At 37.2% G+C, this 27,159-nt stretch overlaps 2 protein-coding genes across 2 annotated transcripts in view; one reads left to right on the top strand and one right to left on the bottom strand.

Annotated features, from left to right (window-relative positions):
* The window catches only part of LOC124787931 (probable RNA helicase armi), a 47,122-nt gene extending 22,056 nt beyond the window's left edge, over positions 1 to 25,066 (bottom strand). Inside the window, exons 1-4 of the mRNA XM_047254921.1 lie at positions 24,381 to 25,066; positions 23,110 to 24,294; positions 1,705 to 2,197; positions 269 to 594 (exon numbers count right to left, since the gene is read on the bottom strand). Coding sequence (XP_047110877.1) covers positions 269 to 594; positions 1,705 to 2,197; positions 23,110 to 24,294; positions 24,381 to 24,993 — 2,617 coding nt within the window. The 5' untranslated portion in view covers positions 24,994 to 25,066. The remainder of the gene's footprint in view (positions 1 to 268; positions 595 to 1,704; positions 2,198 to 23,109; positions 24,295 to 24,380) is intronic.
* A 312-nt stretch (positions 25,067 to 25,378) lies between these two features.
* LOC124788302 (tetratricopeptide repeat protein 1-like) overlaps positions 25,379 to 27,159 on the top strand; it is a 36,353-nt gene continuing 34,572 nt past the window's right edge. The window contains exon 1 of the mRNA XM_047255532.1: positions 25,379 to 25,899. Within this exon, the coding sequence (XP_047111488.1) occupies positions 25,552 to 25,899 (348 nt within the window). The 5' untranslated portion in view covers positions 25,379 to 25,551. The remainder of the gene's footprint in view (positions 25,900 to 27,159) is intronic.

Genomic DNA, 27,159 nt, shown 5'->3' with positions numbered 1-27,159 from the left:
CACATCTCTTCTACACAAGTGCATAAAAAGTAAGACTATGCCCAAAAAATTATACTGAGAACACAAAACTTTTAGACAACTTGACAATGCCTAATAAAAGCTCCTGTACTTGTGGGCAATGCACACTAACAAACTACAGAATGAATAAAGTGTATTGCACACAGGAGATTTCAAAGCACAAAATTACCACAATAACCCACCCACAACTTTCAAAGTAAGTAAAAGGGATAAACATAGTAATATAAATAACTAAGTTAACCATACCCACCAACAGGAATAAGCAGTTCTGGTTCAAGTGCTTGTCCAGCCTCATCCACCAGTACATGTGTGAAATGGCCACGAGGTAATCCTGCAACGAACAACTGGCCAAGTGCAACACAAGTACCTACAGTAATCCGATGTCTTCCCATCAGATGTGATTGTTCTACTTCAGCACAGAGACAGTAAGGAATGAGATCCTCAGGCATTCCACCCTCCTCCAGGTACCGATAACCCACAAGTCTTACCATATCGCCAGGCTGGAGCAAACCTGACTCCAGTAATCGCTGAGCCACAAGATTAGCAGAACTATTTGATGGCGTAGCAACAACCAATCTGAAAGTAAGCAGTGCATCAGAAATAGGTCAAAATCAAAATACCTGCCACAGATTTTCAGCTGTGAACACCAACATAAAAGGCAGTGGACCATACATGGAATTCAAAACATGAAAGAAGGATGTTACAGGAGAATGAAATAGGTATCATTTGCATATTTACTGGAAGTTTTGAAGCAGTCACTATCATGTACACAGTTCCTATACCAAGTTCAAAAAACTTTGGGTTTTCTGTGAGTACATCCAAAGCAGCTCAATATCATAATACACATTACATGGCAAAATTACAGTCCCATTGAAGCCATGCTTCATTGGGGTAACCGATCTAACACCAGAAGTAATGTATTATATCACCTGAAGAGCACTGGAACATTGGCAGTTTAATCTGCACAACAGAATTACATTATTTGCTACTACACCATAATGAATTCAGCTTTATGCATTGAGATAAATTTATAACGTAAAATATGGAAATTTTATGTTTAATGGAAGTTGAACATACAGATGAATAGTTGTGTAATATGAACGGCATACTAATTTTGAAATAAATCATTTCTTTACTCAGAAGATATCAATAAATGTTGATAGGCACCTGAATCTTTAATGTTAAGAAATTAGAGGAAAGATGGACATAGGGTTGCAGTTTCCTTTTGTCTCTCTCAGTTCAAACATAGATTTGGTATCACTAACAAGGACGCTGAAAATTAAGAGGACTTATAAGAAATGAGAAGGTTATTTGCAGAACTGGAAAAGAAAAGATATGTGAAAAACTCCAACTAGAAGAAAGGGCACAATGATAAGGTATGCAGACGCAAGAGAAGAGGGGAAGAAATTGTAAGTGAAGACAGAGATAAGGATATATGCAAAAAATAATCTAGGATGTTGGTTATAAGTGCAACTCTGAGATGAACATATTGTCACAGGAGAGGAAATCACAGCAGCCTACATCTAATCAGCCAACAGAATGTTGATAAAAAGATTAAATAAATAAAACCAAAAAAATTATAATTTGAGTAAATCAGTTGAAATTTTGTACATGATAGAAATACATAATGAACAGAATCCTTGTTGAGAGAAAATATGTCACTTAAACTAACTAAGCAATACTCACCTGCTATCAGGTATCAGATGAAATATTTGAAGAATAACTTCTACCAGTGTGACTGTTTTGCCTGTTCCTGGTGGACCAAATATTACATATGGAAGGGGACGGGCTTCTCCTTTTAAAATACATTTTATTGCTTTCTTTTGATAAATATTTAGATTTCTATTAAACCACTGTATTTTACGCCTTGCAAAATCAATTTTATCCTTTGTACTAGAAGTGCTGGAAGTTCTCTTCTGGTGCTGCCCTTCATCATCATCATCATCATCAATATGAAGCTGTGGTGATTTTAGAGTAACTGTTGTTGGGAAGAGCATGTCAGAACCAAGGTTTTTAACTGCAAGATCAACTGCAGCATGACATCTCATGTATCCACTACGGCTTATTCGAAACGTTACATCATATTCTTCTCCATTATATGCGAGGTGAAAATTTTTATTGAACTTCAACCAAACTTCTCTCTGGTAAACTTCATGAACAAATCCTTCATATTCCATTCCTAAAAAGGATTAAGAAAACAAAAGAAAATAGAAAAATCAAGTTTGGACCATTCAGCACAAAGCAAATAAAACTTAGCAATTTTTAAATTAGCTAGCACAAGAGGTAGCAGCAGCTACATACCAAATGGTGACAGATTTCATATCTTTTAAATCGAAGTTCCTCCAATGAAAGAAATAAAGAAAATGAAGAAGGGAAAACTATATGAATGCTTTAATGGCAAGAGACGGTAGTCACCACAAATGCCATGTCAAGTATGACATAGCACAAAAAAGGAAAATAAAGATATACAATGAAGCACATGAGGTCTGCAACCATTAACAGGAGGAACATTGCTGGAGCGGGTAGTAGCTCATGAACTACAGGATGTTACTAATCACTGATGGCTGTCATATGTTCTAATTTCCATTAAGTTCTACCTCATTTGCACCTCACAACACTGACGGGCAAGCTCTTCCTTCTCTCCAACAATCTTTTCCAGTTAGTATCATTTTTTCTTTGATTGGTGACCTTCCCTTCTTATTTAGCAGTCATTTTTTGTGATCAATTTAGAAGTAAAGGTAACAACTCGTTAGATAGTAGAGGTATTAAGATGCCAGCAGGCTCACAAAAAGATTGAAAACTTTGCTAGCTGTTGAGCAAATCCTCTTTTGGGCAACAATACACAGATAAATGTGCGCCGACCCCCACCCCCCTACCCACACACATACAGCTACATTGTGATGGCTGAATAAACACCACTGGGACTGTTTATTTAGCCAGCACAATAGACTGGTGTGTGTGTGTGTGTGTGTGTGTGTGTGTGTGTGTGTGTGTGTGTGTGTGTGTGTGTGAGTGTGTGAGAGAGAGAGAGAGAGAGAGAGAGAGAGAGAGAGAGAGAGAAAGGATTTGACCTAAAAGTAGGAAAGTTTTCAGTCTTGTTTGTGTGCCTGTCGACAACTCAATGCCTCTATTATTCCGTGAGCTGTTAACTTTACTCCTAAATTAATCACATTCTGCAAGAACTTTCAATACCATATTTGTAAACACTTTTGTTGTTCAGTGAAATATTTTACTGATCTCTTCAATGGAGTAAGATTATTTAATTTTTGTTTCTCTTTCCATTATTTCTCAAGGTTCTCTGCAAATCTGGGATTCGAGTGACCTGACTGATCTCATCCCTCTTTTCCACTTTCATCTTTCCCAATACCTTTCCCAGAAAATTTGGAAGCTAGGAGAAATGGTATTTTATTTATTAATGCACTTCTAATGGCTGTACTACGATTTTTGTCTCATGAAGAAGTTGTGGTCAGCCCATCTCTATCTTCACAAATGAAACAGCACTCGATGAGCCAGAAGGAAAGATAAATGGTAAATGTTAGGGGCAGGCAAACACAAATGTTGAACAGAACAAAATTTTTCACTTTGCATTGGAGTGTGCTCTGATGTGAGACTTTCTGGCAGAGTGAAACTGTGTATCGGACTAAGACTCAAACTCGGCACCTTTGCCTTTTGTGGGTGAGTGCTCTACTGACTGAACTACTGAAGTATGAATCATGACCAGTAGGGAGAGCACTAGCCCGCTAAAGGTAAAGGTCCAGAGTTCGAGCCTTGGTCCGGTACAAAGTTTTAATCCACCAGGAATTTCTATATTAGCAAACACTCCACTGTAGAGTGAAAATTTCATTCTGGAAACACCCCCCAGGGTGTGGCTAAGCTATGTATCTGCAATATCCTTTCTTCCAGGAGTGTAAGTCTTGTTAATTTAACAGGAGAACTTCTGTGAAGTTTAGAAGGTAGTAGATGAGGTACTGGCAGACGTAAAGCTGTGAAGACGAGTTGTGAGTTGTCCTTTGGTAGCTCAGTTGATAGAACACTTGCCCGTGTATGGCATAGGTCCTGAGTTTGTGTCTTGGTCCAACAAATAGTTTCAATCTGCCAAGAAGTTTCACACATGTTGAAATTGCAATGGGCAAAGTATGTGGCAGAGAATCAGGACAAAAGAGAACAAAACAACACATAAAATAGGAAATACAGAATCAAACAAATGAAGAGAGGGGATGAAAGTATTCAGTATAAATATATTTCATTTATTTATGTCCATTCAGACTCACAAGCAAAAGATGGCGGGACACTTAAAGTTAGAAAGTCCTATCATTTACTTCTAGTACTGAAGAGTTTACTGTCATTGCAACATGAAGCTACCAACAGTACCTTACATCTAGAGTATCTTTATTAAACAGACAAAAATATCACTAATCACCTGTCAATGATCACAGAGTGGCACACACTAACATAACAGCTTACAAAATTGTACTTGCCACAAATGGATGTTTTTGTTCAGTTCAGCATATTCTTTTTTCATGTACTTAAGGGGACTTGTATGTGAACAACTGTCAAAAAATGGATTTTTTAAAATTTTTGTCTTAAAAAATTCTCTGTAGTTTTATGAACAAGAAAAAGTTTACTTCCAGGGAAATGAACCACAGAAAGTACCAAAAGTAAAGGAATTTAAAAGTGGCTGCACGCACCATGACGTCCCCAAGGCATATAATCAACTCTGTTAAAAATAAAGTTTTGTTCTCATTTGTTTCATTTTTATGACTTTTTAGTCCCTTAAGCTGGCTAACCTGCAAAAGCTTTACAGTTGCTTATCTTTTATTTATACAGAGAGTTTAGTCATTGTTTTGGCACTAATATTTTGTTTACAGCAAAGTAATTGTGTGTGTGAGTTTCTTATAGTGTGCATAAGTTTCTTATTCCACTTGAAAGCAAAGGGAAGAATTAAGAAGTTTGGGGTTAAATAATGTACATTTTATGGAAATTGAGTCACCACATGGATTAATTCTGCTAATACTGGAATACAATACAGCTTCAACTACTCCAAGTGCTTCGAAGCTAAAACTGAGATATTTGGGCATTGAGCTTGACAGTATTAATGCTGATAATAAGAGGCACCAACTATTGATACAGGTTGTGTTATTCATGAACGCTCTGCTCTATCTGAACTAATAAATAAAGCTTTGCAGTATAAGGCATGTGGCAATAGTGGTGTGAAGGTAGTTGAGGAGATACATGCTAGAAGAGGTTCCACAACGAAATTAAGAATTGTTTGTAATTTTTGTGATTTAAACGAATGTGGTTATACTTGTGGTGTAACTAAACAGAGTATGTATACCACAAATATTAAACATGCTTATACTATGCAGTGTATAGGCAAAGGTTACAGAAATGCACAAATTTTCTGTGCTCTAATGGACTTATCTCCTCCTACAAGGTCTGACAGGTACAATAAAATTATTCTACAGACTGAAAAGGAACTAAAAAATGTTGTAATTTAATCTCAAAGATACAAGAAGAAAATTTGTTCGACTGTCATACCAGAGGAATACTCTAAAAAAACTTTTTTATCATTGAGAGGCAAAGGACTAATTTCGAGATTCTTTTATTACTTCGAGTATTAACTACCTTTTTGTTCTGATGTGCTGGCGTAAAGACGTACTGTATAGTTTTATGTCTATGTGTGTGTTAAATGAAGATGTTAAATGATGAAAAATGTGTTTTATAATTTCTGTCAAGATCAAGCCTAAATCTCATACCAATGGAGTACAAATGATTCTGTTAATTCGAGAAGGCGAATTTTAGATGGAGGCGACGATCTTTACGATGGCACTGCTCAACAATAGAGGTACGTGATTGTGCTCACTACTTTCCTTTGGTGGCCGCTAAGATTAATTTTGATGTGTTTTTGTCGAGACATTCAGAAACTGCAATCTTCCTTTTCGTATAAAAATAGGAGTCCGATTGAAAAAGAAATATTCTTAAATTTAAATAATTGCAATTCTTTTACCCAGGCCACAGGGAATGATAGAAAGAACGTGCCTCTACCCTGATTGTACGTTCGCAATCTCCGAGTGTGTTACAAAGTAATTATTTTACACAAAAAAATTTAAGATAGATCTTTCTCATCAGATCGCAACCACTCGTACGCGAATGTACGTGCCCTCTGAATGTGTCTAGTCAGTCGTGCACATTGTTCTAAAGCTTTTCTGTTAATATTCTGTGGATTGCATCTCCGCAATTAATTTTTGTTTATGCCGCAAATCGCGCTTCACGCGAAGTATTTATTACGCAAGTTTCAGGCTCCATTTAATGTCAAAAAATTCCGAAGTACAGCTGACTAAGCAAACCACTACAATAATTTCATATCTCTACAACTACAATAACAATAACAGAGAGGGTACGTTACAAGACTTTGAAGGCGGTAGCAAATGATTATATGAAAAATGCTGTTCAGGAAAGTGTAGACATGAATGACAGCAATATGTGTATGTCTGCAGCCCTGGATGCATCCTGGCAATAAAGATGCCCTAGTTCCCTAAAAGGTGTAGTGACAGCTACCTTCATGGATAATGGCAAAGTCACTGATGCGGAATGTATTACCAAGTACCATCATGGTTGTACTAGTGGAAAGCAAAATCATAAATATTGATCAATTCTAGTGGTTATAGTGGAGGGACAGAATCTGAAGGTGAAGTGAAGATATTTCACACGTCAGTGGAGAAATAAGGTGTGATGTATACATCTTACCTAAGAGATGGAGATTCGAAAGGGTACCAAAAAGTTTGTGAATCCAAACCTTATGAAAACACAAAAATTTAAAAAATGGGATGTGTTGGACGTGTCCAGAAAAGGTTAGGTACAAGACTGAGGAAATTGAAGAGGAATTTGAAAGGAAAGAAATTAGCTGATGATAAGTGCATTAGTGGGGGATGGGGATGGTGGTATGGGTGCATGATGGCAAGGTCTTTAGTGCCTACACAAAAACAGATTGAGATGAGAGTCAGTAAAATACCCAGTACAGAAAGATAAAACACTAAGCAAAACACATGTAACACAGGATGGAAAACTATATGTGGACTCACACCGAAGCAGGGGATGAAGTGTGGCGTCAGTAGTAAAACTTGAATGATACAGGAAGAAAGTGGTAGAAGGAGCTAAAGTGCACTAGTGGACGTGATCAGCTTACAGATGAAGAAATAGCCAGGTTTCAGTATTGTCATGGCCGAGCCATAAACAAAGTAAAAATGACCTTGAGGGAATGAAAAAGGCCGAATGGGCTACCATCTCTCATAAATCCTCCACAGATGACAACCCATATCATGCACTCTGTCCACCAGGCAGAGATTCATGGTGTGGCTACCAGAGGGCTGCTACTCAAGGTGAGACCTACAACCACAAACATTCTTTGCCATTTGCTGTAATGGATGTTGTAAAATCTATATATATAGGGATCTTAGTGACACAAGATTATTAGAGAAACATTAACACAGTAGAACTCAAAACCCAAATGAAAGTTTCATCAATTGTATTTGGGAACGGATACTATAAACTGTTCTACTAGGACTAAATACTTCAAAAATAGGTGTGCTAGATGCTGTTCTATGTTTCAATGATGGTGCAGTATCAAGGATTAAGGGGAGATTGTACCTTATATACTTACAATGTTAAATTTGTCAATTTTAGGTACATTTATCTCGTGAATGGTTCATGAGAATGATATAAAATTTTAATGCCTGGTGGAGGAAGAATTTCTCTCCATTTGCAAATTTCTACAATATTAAACTGAACTTCTTTTAAAAATGAATCATTGATGTTCAGCCCAGTTTCTGTAAATTGTGTAAGTTTCACTGTTCTAAGATGAACATAGTTTGTTACTGATCTTAGAACTTCCCTGCACCATATCCTGGGTCATCTGCATTTTCTTCATCCTCGCTGGCTCTCTTAGCATTCCTTGAGTGCATTCTTGCCTTCCTAGCTATCATAATCTACTTTCTTCACACGGACAGCATCCAATTCGGAGAGTGCCATCATTGTATTTTCCCCAGGTTATATGTCTAACTTTTGAAGCAGCCTAACTCTCCCCACATTGCCATCATTAAATGAAAGAACTGCATCATAAACTCTGAAATTCAATGTATCTTTACCTACAAATACTGTTTTAGGAGTTCTTGACCATATGACACTGTTAAATGATTCATTTGGGTTCTGGAAGGACAAGGAACAAGCAAAAGTAGTGTACGAACAGGGCAGCCAACTGTGAGCACAAAATATTTTCACAAATCAGGTAATTACGTTTTTGAAGTTCAAGAAGCTGACAGAAGGCAAAAGGTGGGCATGGCAACATGTGCTGCCCTTAAAGTAAAAGAATATTTAAAGCCTTTAATGGCTAAAATGCCCTTAGAAAACATATCTCTCTAGTAAAATACACTCCAAGGAATGTTTATGAGAAAAAAAATTAATATTTTGCCCCCTACGAAAGAATTACTCCCCTTAACGTTATGGAACTGATGGGAGTGCCTAGTGGGCTAAATGTGCATAGAACTCTAGTATCCATTGACCAAAGAAGACTCTCCGAAGCAGTAAAATCAGTGTTGGAAGCCACCAAAGAGGCAAGAATAAGAAGGACAAGTGTGAAAAACAGAAGGGATGAAGAACAACACAGGAAACAAGATGAATATGGACCTGGGATGCATTAGTGCCATGCAAGTTTAATAGAAAAAGCAAGTTTTGACTTTAACTTGAATTTCCTGAAAGTTAAATTATTTCATGTTCTGATACACTTTGACTAAAAACTATTAAAGATAGAGAAACGGAATTTTGTATATTGTCTTAAAACATGGTTAACTAATAAGCAGACTGGTCTTGTGACTTAACTTTGAAAATAAAATGCTTTTTTGAAGAAAAACCCTGAATTCATTTCCAAAATTTTTGATAAACATAATTAAAATTTTTTTGCACCACAATTAATGACAACCCCATCTTTTCAATAGTCTGCTTTAAAGATAATAGTGTAAAGAACTTACAGGAAAAAATATACCTTCAACTTTCTTTGTATGTTGAGTAATGTGTACCTATGATGTACATAAATAATTAGCATGGTTTATTTCACGTGCAACAAAAAACTACAATTAAAAAAAGTGAGAGAGCCAAAGCTGTGGTTCATACATAAAAGTGTTCCCAAAAAGATGTCTTAAAATATGGTAGGCATTAAATGGTCTTACAAATTTTATTTTTTGAGTTACACTGTTTAGAAAACTGACCATTTCTTCAAGGTTTCCCCTGGTATTCAGGAACCAGTCCCTTCAAAATTCTTGTACTATCTTTAGTAGTTACTTAGTTTCATTTGAGATTTTCTTTTGTTTTATTATTTTGTATCTGTAACGTATTAAGGTGTTTGTATAAGTACCTTTGTTAAATAATTGCCTCTTTCATCCAAGTTGGTACAATCTCCATATTTTCTGAAATGCTGAACTTATTTAATCTGATCTGGTACACCTCCTTATACTTAGATAAATTAACATCTACAGTTCTGATTTATTATTGTATAGGTTTGTTACTTTCAATCAGTGTGTCCATTTTCATCCTAGATTTTCTAGTACATGATCACTCTAAATTTTAAAGCAATTCAAGACTCACATGAAATACAATTCCTTAGTATTTGATAAAATATAGTCAGTTTCATATCCCATTCCACATGGTCTCTGTCAAGTCTGTTTTCTAGTTTCATACACCAAAGAGTGTGTTTAGGGTGAACATGTTATTCTTGCTGGTGAAGTCTGCTAATTAATGACATCTGTCATTCCCAGTATGATACATGAAATTTTCAGCTGAAGATTCAATCTTAACTTTTTGTCCTACTTTTCCATTAACATCTCCCATTAGGATGGTGTATGAACTTCTTTAAAATGGACAACAGCACCAATTAGTGATCACAAGACAAAGGAATGGTCTTTTTGTTGTGAGCACATATTTAATTATTGTTGAAAGATAACTGGAGCTGTCTGCAGCATAAATCTGTTCCATAAGCACTAAAGGCAGTGTGTGACAAAATGCAGATTTTCAAACCCAAGTTCAATGCTTTTCACTCAGTGAATTTCACCTACTTCCTGCAGGGATACTTTAGATTCATAGTTCTGTTACGAAAGAAGAGAAAATGTTGTTCACACGTGAATTCTTCAGGTCAGTTTGAGTTATGACAATTGTAACTCATTCGAATAAACTTTATAGTATAAAATACCTATTAGTCAACCACAAGATTATTGCACCTGGGAATGAGGACACACAGAACAGCTTATCAAGACTTTCTATATATTTCACAAGGACACATTGAACTGCTTCATAGTATAAGAACAACTGGCTTAAAATCATCCACAATGTGCTGTGTTTTCCTCAGCCGTCACTGTATTAGTTTACTGTAATGTCACTGTATGTTTCTGCTAACGGCCATGGGAGAATAAATGCAATAATACTGTGGTTGGGTAGTATTTATGCAAATAGAATTCAAACCTGTTTACTTCATGCAAACATCTTAATTTTCTCAAATCACTCTGTATAAATAATGGGGTAATTACTGCTGATAGGGAATTCCCAACAAGATCTTGTTTCGGGCATCACTGTTAGGCTTTGTAAAATTAAGTATATTCTTATGCTCATTATTATTATTATTATTATTATTATTGTTATCATTTGCTTATTATTTTTCACACTTCAACTGTTTGTCACCACATCTGGACCTGTTTCAGTGATGCTGTGTAACTGACAGAGAGACCCAATAAGATAAACAAAAGTAAAATGCATGTGGGAGTAGCAAACCACCTCATTAATTTCTTGATGTGTAAGAGCCAAACACTGTTGTCTATTTGCATAGACCCAAATCATGTTATCTGACAGACTGAATTGAAAGTTTATCTTTACACAGTATACGATATCTCATTTGGCTCTCTCACTGATTTTAACAGAAACACGATTGTCTGTCAAAACAGAAACTACCATAACAGAAACTTACCATATATCTCTCACAGACCCAAAAGAAACCGGTTACAAGTAAAGGCTGTTTGTGGCACCACATTTAGTGTCCACACCCTCATGGATGACATAGGAACTAAAACTGAGAGCAGCGAAGCAAACACATAAATGCTTAACTCTGCTTTAAAGTATTCTTTCACAAAGGAAAATCCAGTACTGTCCCTGTTTAGTTCTTACACTATTGCAAAATAAGAGATGTTGATAAAAGTGTCAGCAGCAGTGAGAAACAGCTAAAATCGCTGATGTTGAACATTGTCCCAGGGTCCAATGGACTCCCGATCGTGTTCTACGGAGGATCTGGAACTGAGTTAGTTCTTTTAATCATAATATATCATACATCCCTCAAACAACAAGCTGTGCCCGATAGCTGGAGGAAAGAACACATCATTTCTGACTATAAGAAGCATTAACCGAAGCGATCAACAAACTCAAACATAATGAGGTATCTCAGTCAGTATAACCCCCTCAATGTCAACTATCATGGATTCTGAGAATTTCAGTCATGCGAAAGCCAACCTGACCGTTCCGCGCACGACATCCTGAACACCATGGATCAAAGTTACTGGGTAGTTGCAATATTTCTTAACATTAGAACAACATTTGGAACCATATAAACTAAAGTATGATCATATGAGGTATAAAACAAAATTTTTGACTTGATTGAGGATTTCTTGATATGGAGGATGGAACATGTTATCTCGGTTTGAGTTTCATTGATAGATGTAGAAGAACTTCAGGCACCTCCCAGATTTTTGTGGCAGGACTGTTGCTGTTCATGTTGCACATTAATAACCTAGTAGACAGTATTAACCTTCCATTGGTCCCACCTATATCTGTACAAGTGGTAGTGTATTAGACAAAGCACAACACATTGTTTGTTTCAATTATTGGTGTTACTTTAGGTTAACTGTGTTATATAATGTTGTAACCCTACAGTGTGAGTGCATATGATCAAACAGAGCACAATACACGTGCCTCCACAAATGGCCTACAGAGGTCACCTCGCAACCTGGACAGACGGTGCAGCAAGCGCTGTGACATGCCCATAACAGCCTCGGCCTCACTACTGCAGCAAATCCTGTCTTACATCAGGTTGCACAATTTGTCCACCATAGCTGGCTGGGTAAACCACCGGGCTGAGCATTGGATTCCTTGCATAATTATTATGCTCTCTGCCACCATCTCTCAGTTCTTGACAGTGTGTTACTATTGGCTACTGAAGATTCAGCATCCAGGGTTGTGATCCCATGTGCATTATGATGGGGTGTCATGCACCAACTCCACATGGACCGTGGCATGTTTCACAAACAAAATTGCTGGCCCACCATCACATATTTTGGCCGGGTATTGACAAGGAGATCTTGCGCATTGTGACAGTACTCTACCCATCATGTGCCATCAAGGGTCTCTCTTTTCCCATGGCCTGCACCCCCAGCACCCCTGGGAGAGTATTCATGGCGGTTTTGTAGATCCATTCCTTAACTCCTTTTGGCTTGTAGTAGTCGATGTTTTTTAAAATTTGCTTCTGTGGTTAGATGCCTGTCCATGTCCATGGCAGATATGGCCCTCTCGGAAATTATTTCCTTAGGATTCACCAAATAACAGGGATGCTGAATCACAGATAGGCACAATGAAAAGGCTGTCACAAATAAAGCTTCCAGCCAATAAGACATTTGCCAAAAATAAACGACACACACACACACACACACACACACACACACACACACACGTGTGCAGTGTGGGAATGGGGACAAGGGAAGGAGCTGGATGGGTGCAGACAATGACTAACGAAGGCTGAGGCCAGGAGGGTTATGGGAACATAGGACATAATGCAGGGAATATATTGCAGGCAATATATCCTATGTTCTCATAACCCTCCTGGCCTCTACCTTCATTAGCCATTGTCCTCACCCATCCAGCCCCTTCCCTGTTCCCATTCCAGCACTACACAGCCCTCATTCCACCATTGTATCCAATCTTTTTACTTCTTTTCCGCTCCCCCCCCCCCCCCCCCCCACCTCTCCCCTGCCCCCGTCGACTGCTAATAGCTGCCTTACCCTCTCTCCACCTCGCCCTGAGCACTCCCCAGCAACACTTCATTCTCTGCCACCCCTACCCTACTATCCCTCCCCCTCCCTGCCCCAAACTTCCTCTTTACCCCCACCCAGTCGCCACTCCCATCATGCACTGGTGCTGCTGCTCGCAGTGTGGCTTCAGCTGCCAGAGTGTGTGTGAGTTTTGTTTCTGTGTGTGTGTGTGTGTGTGTGTGTGTGTGTGTGTGTGTGCGTGTGTGTGAGTTTTGTTTCTGTCTGTGTGTGTGTGTGTGTGTGTGTGTGTGAGTGTCATCTATTTTTGACAAAAGCCTTACTGGGCAAAAGCTTTAATTGCGACAGCCTTTTTGTTGTGCCTATCTGCGACTCAGCATCTCCGCTATATGGTGAGTAGCAACTTACCTTTTCATAATATTGTTATATTCCATCCTCGATTTTCCACTATTTGATTTCCTTAGGATTGTCTTATATGCTTGTTACAGACAATGGCCCACAGTTTGTGCCTCAAGATTTGGAAGATTTTTGTTCAAAGAATGGCATCCAGCATGTTACAGCTCCTCCATTTCGACCTCAGTCCAACAGGGAGGTGGAGCAACTGGTCCGTATGCTAAAAACCCAGATAATATTGCTCAATCTTCTTCCAAGGAAGCCCTTGATAGATTCTAGAGTCCATATATGTTCACTCCAATCGGCGACCATAGCCTGATGGAGCTGTTTCACAGTCACCAGCCCCATACACTGCTTCATCAGCTGTGGCCAACCCTGGCCAACCGCCAGAGCTGTGGTGCTCATAGAAAATATCATAAAATCATGTATTAAAAACATATGCTGGGTTGAAATCTCTCCTGTACTACACTAAATCTAAAATTACTCTGGGTCTATGCAGTAATCACGGTGGCAGGTGATTAAAAACCTCAATTTGGGATTGAACTTGCTCCACAAGTGATTCCAGCACACACTGCATACTGATCCCATACGGCATTCATTATTCCTCATGGATGGTAGGCAAAAAGGCATTCCAGAGGTCAACAAGCAACAGTACAGTATGCAGGTGAAGTCTGAGCTGTGAGGAACTTACATGCCTGATGCACCATGAGGAGCTGCTGCCACATGGTGAGTGATGGCTCCCCAGCCTCAGCACAGGGACTGTTTATGGTGTTGGTCCTATAAGCACTCATGGCCAGCATAGTTCCATCATGGTGGATAACATCAATGGCCCTCAGGTAAAAAGGCCTCACTGAGTTATACACTGTGCATTCATAGTCTAGCCACAAATGCATGGAAGCCCTATAAAACTGTAGTGGATATGCCCTGTCTGATCCTTAGTATGGTTCATGCCACCTCTGGCTCCAGCACTGTCTGCACTCTGGCTGGTGCCATCACTGGGTGGAGTATTCAGTGCTGGGCTGCCTCCATCTCCACAGACTCTGTCATCACCGCCATCTTCTAAGGTGTCACCATCAGCGAGTGACTGCCCAGATGTGGACATGGATACAGCACCATCTTCACCAGTGCTCCCTTATGGTCTCTTGCAGAGTGGGCACTGTACCTGTCCTTGCCTGCACCACTCCAGACCACATTCCCTTGTGACAGCACGACAGTTGCTCCAGCGGTCATCACCTGCCAATGAAGAGATGGATATCTCCACAGTGAACACTTTTCCACAAAGGGGAAGGAGTGTTGTAACCCTATAGTGTGAGCATGCATAATCAAACCTTGCAATTCAAGTGGCTCCATAACCAGCATAGAGAGGCTACCTCACAACATGGACAGATGGCACAGCAAGTGCTGTGTCATGTGCGCAACAGCCCAATATAAACCCAGAATGCCAGTACCTCGGCCTCATTTATGTTTACTTGCTTACAGAATGCTCACCTAATACTACATTTTGATGTGTTATATAGTTATGATACTTTGTACGGTTCTATACTTCATTCAGCATTATTGTGATCTCTTCCTGTGGAAGCAGAATAAAACATAGTTGGTGTTACCTCTGATATTGCGTCTATACAATGTTACAACAAATAACATATTGTAACCATTTTAAGTTAAAAGTATAGTGCTTTTCATATGTAATTATGTTACACTTTTTTATTATATTTATTCACATAAAAAATTTAAAACAAGAAATATTTATTGTTCTTTGTATTACAACTGAATTTTTTTTACAATCATAAATCATCACTACTGGCATTTATTGCAAACAATTTTTATTTAAAAGCGAGTTTTGCATACAAAATGACCAGACATACTGCATGCCATTGTTGTGGAGCTGTTTTACTACCTGTCACAGACGTTGCGTAACTGATGCATCTCTTTTTCTTGAAGACTCAATGAAACTGAAGTTGAGGATGGTGGGTACTGGAGATGTAGAAATGCTTCCAGGTGTATTGGGAGACAGGTAATTTTTCTTCTGGAAGATCAACAATGTAGGAAAAGATAGACTGCTACTTACTGTAAAGATGACATGGTAAGTTGCAGACAAGCACAATTAAAGACATGTTCCTTCATTAATTCAAGGGAACACATACTCACGAAATTTCTGCATAAAATGGGTCTTTCAATTCCTTTTAGAATTACATATATCACCTGTGTATTCCCTCCAGCTATATTTGTAATGGTGAAAAATGTTGATAAGGGCCACCTTCTTGTTGTTTTGGCTCCAATATATGAATCGCATTGTCCAATGTGTCCACTCCATCTTTGGCCCTATTATATTCCAGAATATTATCTGCTTTTCCACTTTCATGTCTATATCTCAACTATCATGCTTTCTTGACATCAAATAACTGGTTTATTTATTGTGGTTACATATATACACAAGTGTTTGGCCTTTCTGATAACCAAATGCTGAAGAACCTCATCTTTTTAGGCAAAAATTCTAGAGAATGATGACTTTTTTTTTCATTGTTCCTGGAAGCATATACTTTTTTATACAAGACATTTGACCATGAACAAAGAGTTAATGAAGAACAAAGTGACGGAAAATAATCAGAAAGGGAGTGGTCGCACACTCTATTCTGTACAACAGCCAGGCATACTCTGACTAAATTGTTTATGGGCATGACTGTACCACAACATAGGGATGAGGGGGGGGGGGGGGGGGACAAGTGGCAAGACAAATATTGACGCAAGGAAGAGCTGGTGCCTATTTTGAGAAGCTGACCAGAAGTGATGGTCAGTTAACAGCGCAATCAGTGGGACAACTGGAGGAGGAGGAGGAGGGGGGGGGGGGGGGGAGGATAATAGTGACATCACACTTTTTGCAGATGATATATTTGGGACCCATAATAAGCAGGAGTAACTGGAGATATTGAATGTATACAAGTAAGGGTTGCATGAATTTTGACGGGTTTGTCTGATACTTAGAATGGTGTCACAGAAATGCTCAAACAACGAAAAGTGAAGATAGGTGCTAGCTATCCTGTGAACGTATACTAACAAAGTTTCAAGAACCAGGAATCTACTAATATACTACAATCACCTTGTTTATCATTTCTGGAGGGAATGCAAAGACAAGATTAGACTACTTACAGTGTGCACAGAGGCACTGAAATAATAGTTCTTCCTGTGTTCCATATACGTGAGGAACATGTGACATTCTGGGAATTACCCTCTGTCATGCACTTCACAGTGGTTTGTGGAGTGTAAAATTAGTTAGTTTAATGTTCCATGGTTTATCTTGCATGATAAGTCATAATGATGTCGAATAAATCATTTTCCATTCCATTGCAAATTAATCTGTGAATCTGGCTAGGTGCTGAACATTAATACGTCTTTTTTTCTTCTTCTTTTTCAATACATGTCATTTTTCTTTCTGGTATTGTAATTATGTACAGTATTGTTCCTTTTGAACTGTAGTGGATTATTTATCACAAATTTCATGAGGGAATAAATATACTGTAAAGCAGTAGTCAGGACGCCCAACTCTTTTTTAAAAGATGTTGTTGTTGTTGGTTGTTTTGGGGGAGGAGTCCAGACAGTGAGGTAATCAGTCTCATTGGATTAGGGAAGGACGGGGAAGGAAGTCGGCCGTGCCCTTTGAAAGGAATCATCCCAGCATTTGTCTGGATCGATTTAGGGAAATCACGGAAAACCTAAATCAGGACGGCCGGACGCAGGATTGAACCGTCGTCCTCCTGAATGCGAGTCCAGTTTAAAAGATGTCTACTAGGTGAAAGGGTGAGCACTACATTATTGTTACAGCATGCTTTTGAGCTATGAAGACTTTGTTTCTTAAAGATGAGTTACCCCAGAACATAATTCCATACGACATTATTGAATGAAAATACGAAAAGTATGTCATCTTACTGATTTATCTGTTCTCCAAACTTGTAATGAGTCTAATGCACATATGGTTGAACTAAGCTGTTTTAGGAGTGCCCAAATGTGATATTTCCAATTTCATTTCTCATCAAAATGGATGTCCAAGCAATTCGAAGCTATCACTCTATCTATTATTTCCTCACTAAGTGTTGTATTTACCATTGGTGTAGTGCCCCCAGATGTACAGAACCGAATACATTGTCCCTTTTTAAAATTGAGGTTGAGACCATTCACAGAAAATCAAAGAATGATACTTTAAAGAACATTGTTTACCATTTCTTCTGCTTCTGTATGTATGCTTGGACTGATTACAATACTAGTGTCATCTGCAAAAAGAACTTATTTTGCCTGTTATATATTAGACAGAAGATTATTTACCTACATGAGCAATAATAGTGGACGCAAGAGTAATCCCTATGGAATCTCAAATGTGATTTCTTCCCAGCCAGAATTACATCTCTGATCTATATTGGATGAATTACTAAGCACAACTTTCTGCATTCTTTTGGTTAAATATTACATTATCAATTGGTTGACTATGCCATCAATTCCATAAAACTTCAATTTATCTAAGAGAATACTGTGTAGGTTGTAGAAAGTACCAACAGGTGTTATTTTATTATTTAATGCTTGTAAATTTTGATGAGTGAACATGTAAATGACATTAACTGTAGAGCAACTCTTCTGAAACCCCAACTGTGATTTTCCAAGGATACCATTGTTGCTAAGGTGAGGTAATATTCTAGAAAACACCACCTTCTCAAAAATTTTGGAAAATGATGTCAGAATTGTAACAGACATCTTGCCTATACCTTTCTTAAGGAGGGGTTTAACAATGGCATATTTCAGTCTCTCTGGAAAAATTCCTTGAGTTAATAATTCTTTACACATTTTGGATAAGACCTGGGTTGTTATGTGGGAACAAATCTTTAGTACTCTATTGGAAACACCATCTAAATCATACGAGCTTTTATTTCCTGGAATGAATAATTTTCTTAGTTTCAGAAGGAGAAGTTGATGATGCAATCATATCACTGAATATTATAAGAGTTACTTTTTCAATATACTACTGTGTTTTTTCGCTTGAACTGCCTGTCCCTATACTTTCTACTGTATTTAAAAAATGATTATTAAATATATTTGCTTCGTGTTACTCCTCATTTATAGCCCTTCAACTCAGTTCAATAGTGATGTTACTTTGTTCTGTGGCTGGTTGTTCTGTCTCTTATTTCACTACAGTCCATATAACCTTAATTCTTTTGTTGGAATTATGTTTTTTCTGGCATTATGTGTGTTTCTTGACTTTTTATTAACCTTTCTTAGTAATTTTGAGTAGTTTTCATAGTTTGCAACTATTGCAGGATTCTTAACTTGTTCTTGCAAACAGATAAAATTCCCTTTTCCTTTCACAAGATACGTTAAGCTCTCTAGTGAGTCATGCTTTTTTATGTGGTTGTTTGGTTCTACTGTCTTCATCCACTTGTGTTGGAAAGTTAAAAGTTAATTACTGAGATCGAATTGTATGATCTAAATAAGGTTTCCAGATAATTTTTGCTATCAGAATCCTTCAGAAAATCTACACTGAAGTCACCACAGATTAGTAAGTGCTTGCTGCTGTCTGACAGATAGCACAGAAAGGAATCCAGATTCCTCATAAACAGTGCAAAATTTTCCAGTGGGGACCTGTATACTGTTACAATAAAAGTATTCATTCACAAGTACACTCTTCTATGTGCTGATCACTACAAAATATACTCACCTCAATGTTTCTGAACTTGTGTTCTGTTTTAAAATATGTAACAACTCCTTCTTTTCTCTATTAGTTTTGCATGTGTAAAGTGATATAATGTAATCTTTTATATGCTGGAAATAAGAAGCTGAATATGAATGAAATAATGCAAGCTGAGGAAGAAATGCACTCTGAAGAAGGAGTGGGTAGCATACAGATAGATGAATCTGACAAGAAATTAGACTAACTGAAGTACAATAAATCAAAAGGGGTTGATGAAATAACTACGGGACTTCTGAATGGAATGGCAGAAGAAATACATTATCAAATGTATAAACAGGAATGTGTTATTTATACACTCAGCCAGTTACATGCATACTTCATAAATGTATTAGAGTTCCCATTAAAAGACAGTTTCTACCAACATATGCACTCAATACTGAACAATGATCTTATATTTGAAAACATCATAACAAAAATTCTGCCTACAGTGATACTTTCAAGAGTGGAGGATAAAGTAGGAGCTATCCATAAAGAAGATCAGATCCATTTCAGAAGAAATAGAGAACAACAGAAGCAGTGCTAGCACTTAGGTATTTCTTAAAAAAGAGAATGAATAAGGATTTGCATATATTGAAAGCTTCTGGCACTGAGGCATGGGAATACCGTTTTCAAGATACTAAGAGAAATTGTATGAAGGAGATATGATTGCAGTGAGATTTTTATATAGCAAGAACAGTATGTCAGAACAAGGAGAGGCACGTGAATGGGTGCTTCTCAATATTATTCAACATTCACATCCAAAAATCACAAGAGGAAATCAGATTGCTACAAAATGTTAAGATTTTAAGATGCCATACCAATATTGATAGAAAATAAGGGACAATCAAACGATAAGCTGCTCAAGAAAGAGTCTACAATGAAAAATAGAACATACAAAATACAAGTTTTATGGGTTAATTGTTGTCTTTCGTAACTGTAATAAAAGGCTTATTAAGACCAGATGCATTTCACTTTATTCTAAAGCTTCTTTAGTGATCAAGGTGTTCTTTTCTTTCCCTCTTCATCTTCTATATGTATGTGTTGAGTTTTTGCACACAGCACATTAACCTCAATTAATATAATCACATTTTTATGTTCTCAACACATAAATGTGAATATATTACATGCAGTGAAAGTGCTGTGTTCAAAACTCTCTTACTATAATGTGAAACATGTCTGGTATTAACGCAAGAATAAAAAAAGAATCTACTGAAGACATTTGTGAAGTGTGTGTTGTTTGATGGGAGCAAAACAAGGACAGCGGAAGCACGGAAGAGGCAAAGGATTGAAGCCAATGAAATGTAGTACATTGTCACATCCAAAATATATACTGGGTGCAGAGACGAAATGGAATAAAACCAGATTTGTAGACAACAATATGGAGGCATGATGAAAATAATACTAGATGGTACAAAGGAAGGAGAGAACAGCAGACAAAGACTTGGGCAGATATTCACTGAGATACTGGAAATGGATAAAAGATGTAACAGTAACTTCAACATGAAGAGAGAGGCTACAGTCGAAGCAATGTAAAGTAGCTTCTGTAAACCAACTGACAAAGAACACTGTGTTGAACAAATTTAATTTTGAATACAGATTACTACTGCATAAAGGTTCTTTGGTTGAATCTTACATGACTTAAAACATTCACCAATATGTGACATGACACATAATAGCTTCCTGGATGAAAACAAAAATTGTGCAAGGAATCACCTAAGACTTCAGTTCTGAGTAATCTATGAAGAAAGCAAACATGCTACCAGTTCCACTGAAGCACTGGAATTTTTATATTCATTAGTTTACAAACAACGTGTCATGTAAAATTTGGAAGTATGAGAACAATACATCTAAAACCTGTGTAATGGAAACAAGAGGCTGAATGCAGCCTGAAGAAAAAGTTACCGACAGTTGACAGTTGCTGTTAATAAGGTTTTTTTCTGTTTTTTCATTCCAATCGTAGCAATAATCCAACCAGAGCACCAAAACTGAAACACTGATGGAAATTAAGTTAAGAAATGAAATTAAAATGCAGCAGAAAGGTTGGCATCAGTGTGATGGAACAAGCCTATATAGAAAAGACAAGAATGAAAAGTAATGCCAAAAATAAATACAAAAGCTTATCACATTGATAAAGTTTGCTTGCTGTGACAACACTGTCTCCAAAAACAAGTAATATCATAAGCAGCATTCACCAATATTTCAGTGTTATTCATATTTATGATGGTGCTACATTTTTCGATAGCATTGTTATTTCTCATTATAGAAACATTAACATATTGTTCTTAAAAATTAAGCCATTTTGATGTTATTCTAAAACAACAATCATATTTTTTGCATGAGTGCAAGAATTAAAATATTGCTAATTTCAACTGATCCTACCAAAGTTAAAATCTGATACTGATCGGTTCAACCGACCTGTAAAGTATATGGGGCTTTAGTGTATATTTTACAGTATGCTTAGGTCATTAATCAACGTATCTGTGACTAACGTCCTTAACCCCATCCAAATGTAAACTGAACTAATACAAATAAAGAAAGAGGATATGCTAAATAAAAAAAATTTCTCACTTCCATACTACTAACAAGAGTATTACTTTTATTCTGGGTGTAACTGAAATGAACAGTTAGCTAATGCCTCATGTCAGAGCATTAATGTAATTCATCAACGATACATCAGTATCTCACTTTCGATAAGAATTTGTTAGTGGGCAATACACACATTTTACACTCTTAGGAAAAAAAATGGCACTAAATTGAAGTCGACTACATACACTCATCTTCCCAAGGAAAAAAGTGAATGGCATATCTCAAAATGAGTTCGCTTTGACTGTTGAAGATATCCAAATAAACGTTAGAACTCACATTTTTATTTGAACAGAATATACTCAAACAGATTAAAATGTGACCAACAGTCCTAGCTCTACAGTTGACATCTCGAAATAGGAATTGACTATTTACAACAATTTTTTTATGTTTTTTTTTATTTTTAGGATCTATTAGGTCATCACACAAATGAATCCTGTAACATATTATTCATAAAAACTTGACTGTTGAAGATATCCGAATAAATGTTAGAACTCACATTTTAATTTGAACAGAATATACTCAAACAGATTAAAATGTGACCAACACTCCTAGCTCTACAGTTGACATCTCGAAATAGGAATTGACTATTTACAACAATTTTTTTTTTAAGATCTATTAGGTCATCACACAAATGAATCCTGTAACATATTATTCATAAAAACTTCGAAGTTTGCCGATGACATTGTAATACTGTGAGAGACAGCAAAGGACTTGGGAGAGCAGTTGAATGGAATGGACAATGTGTTGAAAGTAGGATATATGAAGAACATAAACAGAAGCAAACCAAGGATAATACAATGTAGTCGAATTACATCAGGTGATGCTGATTATTAGATTAGGAAACAATACATTAAAAGTGGTGGGCCTATATGAGTTTTTTCTATTCGGACAGCAAAATAGCTGATGATGTAGAGAATATAAAACAGAGACTGGCAATGGAAAGGAAAGTTTTTCTGAAGAAGAGAAATCTGTTAACATAGAACATAGATCTAAGATTCTGAAGTGTAGCCATGTATCGAAGTGAAACATGAACAAAAATAGTAATGGAGGGAAATTTGTGGGGTTAAAGTTGTAGAGGGAGGCCAATTGATGAATACAATAAGCAGATTCAGAAGGAATGTAGCTTGCAGTCATTATATTGAGGTGAAGAGCCATGCACAGGACAGAGTAGCATGGAGAGGAACAGCAAACCAGTCTTCACACTGAAGATCACCACCACAACCACCACCACCATCACTGCCACAACAATAACAGTTTACAATTAACTAGGCCTTACTAACAGTATGATTATTTAACACAAAGAAGAATGTAGGCACTTACTGTATTACTCACCTTTGTTTGAACTTAGCCCAGCAATAGCTTTGTCACCAACAAGAAGGGATGGTCTTTTCTCAGCTAAACCAGGAACTTCTAGTGCTAGGAATTCTGCACCTGGGCCAGTAATCCTGAAGGTCACATTTTTTAGGTCATACTGCCTCATCTTAATTGTTTCTGAAATTTCTTCCAGGTGCAACAGTGTGTGGAAAAAATCACTGTAATTTATAAAACTGAGAATGTCAGATAAATATGGAACAACACTTGTTAAACTTTCACTTCGTTCAATGCCACTTTTTCTTTGACTTTCAACTGTATAAACAAATTGCCAAAGATATTTTGGCACTACATATTGACCTATTCGAACAGGCACAAAAGGAGGTGCCTTCTTAGGCTTCACACCTGTAATAAGCAATCTGCCACTTACATCATTCTCTCGTTTGATTGCATCTAATGTATCAAATTTCATTTTACCAGACTGTGAATTTCTAAAATTATTACTCTGTGAATCATCTCTCACCCTCACTTCCACTGCAATCTCTATTTTGAAGCCCTTAAAAACAAATCTGAATTTCTCTGTGTGGCAACCTGCATATCTTCCATGGCAAATAAAATAATAGGAAAAACTTTTTCCAGGGTGCAACACTATAAGCTTATCAATACTCGGAGACTTCAAACGAAGCTGTGACCATGACATTTGACTTAAAAATTGACAAAATTTCAGTACCTGTTTTGTTTGTCCAGTGTTCAGCAAAGTAACTGAGATTTCTTTTTCTTCGCCTATCTTCAGTTCGCCAGATTGTAGAACAGCAGGAGTAACAGTGACACCATTTACAGAGATTGATTCCAAAACAGGTTTCTTCTGTTCTGCTTTAGTTTTGTTGTAGTTGTGTTGTCCTGTGTTGCTTGTATGCAATGGGACAACGCTAAGAGCACGCCACAATACCGACTGCTTTGTACTTTCAATCGCCTCAACTATAACTTCGTCACGTAACTCAGGAACGTAACCTGGTTCACAGACTTCCTTGCTGAAATATATCGACTTGTCCACGAGACCATCACCTGTACTTTCGTAATTTGTTATGCGTCCGGTGACAATACGTGATCGCAACGCTCGTACGGAAAATAAATGTAAAATTTCTCCTTCCAAATTTGCTATACTACCATCCAATTCAACAAGAGCATCAATTAGTATCCAGTCTCCTGAAATCAGACACGAAGAAAACGCGTTTAAAAAAATACACAAACTAACATTGGATGTAATGGAATATCCTTTGTAATACACAAACCTTCAACTGGTATGAAGTCACAAGAGACGTCATCCAAGCTAAATTTGAGTTTATCTGATATAATGACATTTCTGCCATCTCTGCTCATTACTTGTCCAACAATACTCCTCGACAGGGTCTCTCGCTTTTCAATTAATGGCTCAGAATTTTCCCAGTTTTCTTCTTGTATGGAGTAAATTTTCTTAACTCTCCATTCGTCCGACGGCCTTAAACGGAAGGCAAGATATTCCAATTTGTTTCCGACCTTTATATTGCGGTATGCAGGATCTTTTAAATCACAATACACCTCATCATCAATCAGGGCATAATCCGAATGTACATGAGTTACTACTCCCACTCTATAACAGCAACAACTGTCTTTGGAAAGGTCTTGTACAACACTACCCTCAATTTCTGAAGGAGCACACGATTCATTAGTGGCTGCATTCTGCTCTAATGAAGACAGAAGATCAACAACACTAAAATCTTTTTCTGAAGTTTCTAATTCCGAATCTGTGGAACCTAGTAAGTACCTAGATAATTTTGCAACAATTGAAATCATGTCTACGTAAAAGCTAGCCTCACATTCCAAAATATAAGAATAACTCTGAATGCCAGATTTTAATGCTACCATCCGTAAATTATATCACTCATAATTTGTTTACACAACATAGTGCCTTCGAATCACTGTACAATACACGCGCGTTTCAGAGATGTTGGCGACAAATGTAAACACAAATATGGAACACTTGTTGCCGAAGCAGTTAACACTATGAGCAGAGATGTAAAACATTTTATTTATTTATTCGTCCGTATGACTCCGTAACAAATTTACGTTACGAATAATTGTAGCGTAAATAGCTATACGTGACCATTATTTCTGGCAAAATGGTGCCTCGTCCATAGTCAAATAATTAAAAAAATAGTAATAACATAGTAGCAGCACAGTCTAATAGTGAGAAACTTTGTTGACATGAATAGTTTGACGTGAAAACCTAGTGGCTTGGCGAAGTGAGTGATCTTTTGTGTTGAAGAGCTTTGGGTCTGTTAAATCATGTTTGTTGTGGTAAATGCTGTTGAAAGGTAGAGGAAAACGTTTGTAGCGCGCATAGGAGTTTGATGGCATATCTGCTACAGAAGTAGTTTCCGTGCCAGTAAATTGAAGAGAACTTTTGATAATACTGTTAGCAGAATGTCAAAGGCACCGTGTGAGGTTTCAAGTAATGTGCCAAGTAACGAGGAAATTATAGCGGAATTAACTAAAGATCTGGAACAGTGCGCAGTTAAAACGAATTCTGTGAACGGTGACACACCATCTACAGTAGAGCATGGTAGTGTTGACTCTATATTGACTACACCAGTAAATTGTGATGGCGCAATTATCAGCAGTGTTTCGGACGAGAAAGCGAAAGAAGGCAAGGTAACAGATGATGCTTATAGGTCGGACGATGATGAATCAATCCTGCACGACGATTATGATACAGTTGATGAAGAGGCTCTTAAAATCGCAGAAGCTACTTATTCGGACGACGAGAAGAAGGTTGTTACATTTTTACAGAATAAAATCTTATTCACATTTTAGATTAAGGTTAGGCCTAAGTTCCTGGAGGTACGTGTTGGTACAGTTATTCATTAGAGGGTGCGTGTTATACAACTTTGTGCCTTTACGAAGCATTTGATATCGTCAGGCAAAACACGCTGTGACGTGTCATGTTCTGCTGTGCTATGTAAGTATCCTCAAAAATGAGAACGGCACCCCATCAGAAGTCACATTTGCATTTATGGTTTACTTAGTATACTTGATGTGAATGTACTATAAAGCAGAAATCTTCCAGTCACCAGTTGCAAATCTGTTAGCATGTCGACATAATTTTTATAATTCTTGATGTTCATAGTTTAATCTCTGTCACAGTTTGTTCTTTACCAGCTCTAATAAATAACAGCTAATAGATTCACTGAAGCCCTCGAAACAGCTTTGATAACTTCGAGCAATATTATCGAATTATTAGCCTATTTGATGTTAATTAATATGGTACTCTTTACATGACAAAAAAATTATTTACATTAACAAAACGATTTACTGCGCCTGTGGTGATGTGCTGTTGTCAGACAGTACTGTTTCTCACCATAGTGTTCTATAAGATTAGATAGCCGGACGCTTACAGGAGAAATTAAGAATGTAATTTCTCTTTTTATTTATATCGAATGCTAGGGTGCTTCCAACGTGTCAGCTGCAGAAGAGGCACTTCTATCATTATACTGAGTATCCCATTGAAAAATTTAATTAAGATGCTAGATGCATATTAAGAACAATTTTGATACCCCTATTAGCAAATGTCTCTAAATTTTATGTAAGCAACATTGCATTAATGATGACTCTCACAAAAATGTTCTTCTGTGTGTAGTACATTTCACAACATATATAGTTTCTGGATCAACTGTTAAAAATTTTGGTAACATAACATTTGACGCTACGTGTATATTAATTTTCAGAAGAGGCATTTGTTGTGTAATTGGTGCTCTAGGTTTGGTTGAAGTGTAAAACAGTTATGGAAAAGAAGTTTAGTTGTTGAGTAGTTCTCATTGTCTAGCTACGCAGAAATTTCAGGAATTTGAGAACGTGTTTCCATTTTCGTCTTCACGTTAGTGCTTCGCTCCAGCTCTGGATTGTCTTAAGAAATTGTTATTGCTGCATCTACCTTTCAGGATGCTTTTGTTGTCTTTGTTGTTTCTTGCAGGTTGAACTCCCTAACTTCAGGTAATTCTTTCTTATTACCTTCCATAATACCTATAATTACAA

Source organism: Schistocerca piceifrons, chromosome 3 (assembly GCF_021461385.2).
Source record: "Schistocerca piceifrons isolate TAMUIC-IGC-003096 chromosome 3, iqSchPice1.1, whole genome shotgun sequence".
Taxonomy (NCBI): domain Eukaryota; kingdom Metazoa; phylum Arthropoda; class Insecta; order Orthoptera; family Acrididae; genus Schistocerca; species Schistocerca piceifrons.
Note: the sequence above shows the minus strand (reverse complement) of the source record. Positions and strands in the feature narration are given on the sequence as shown.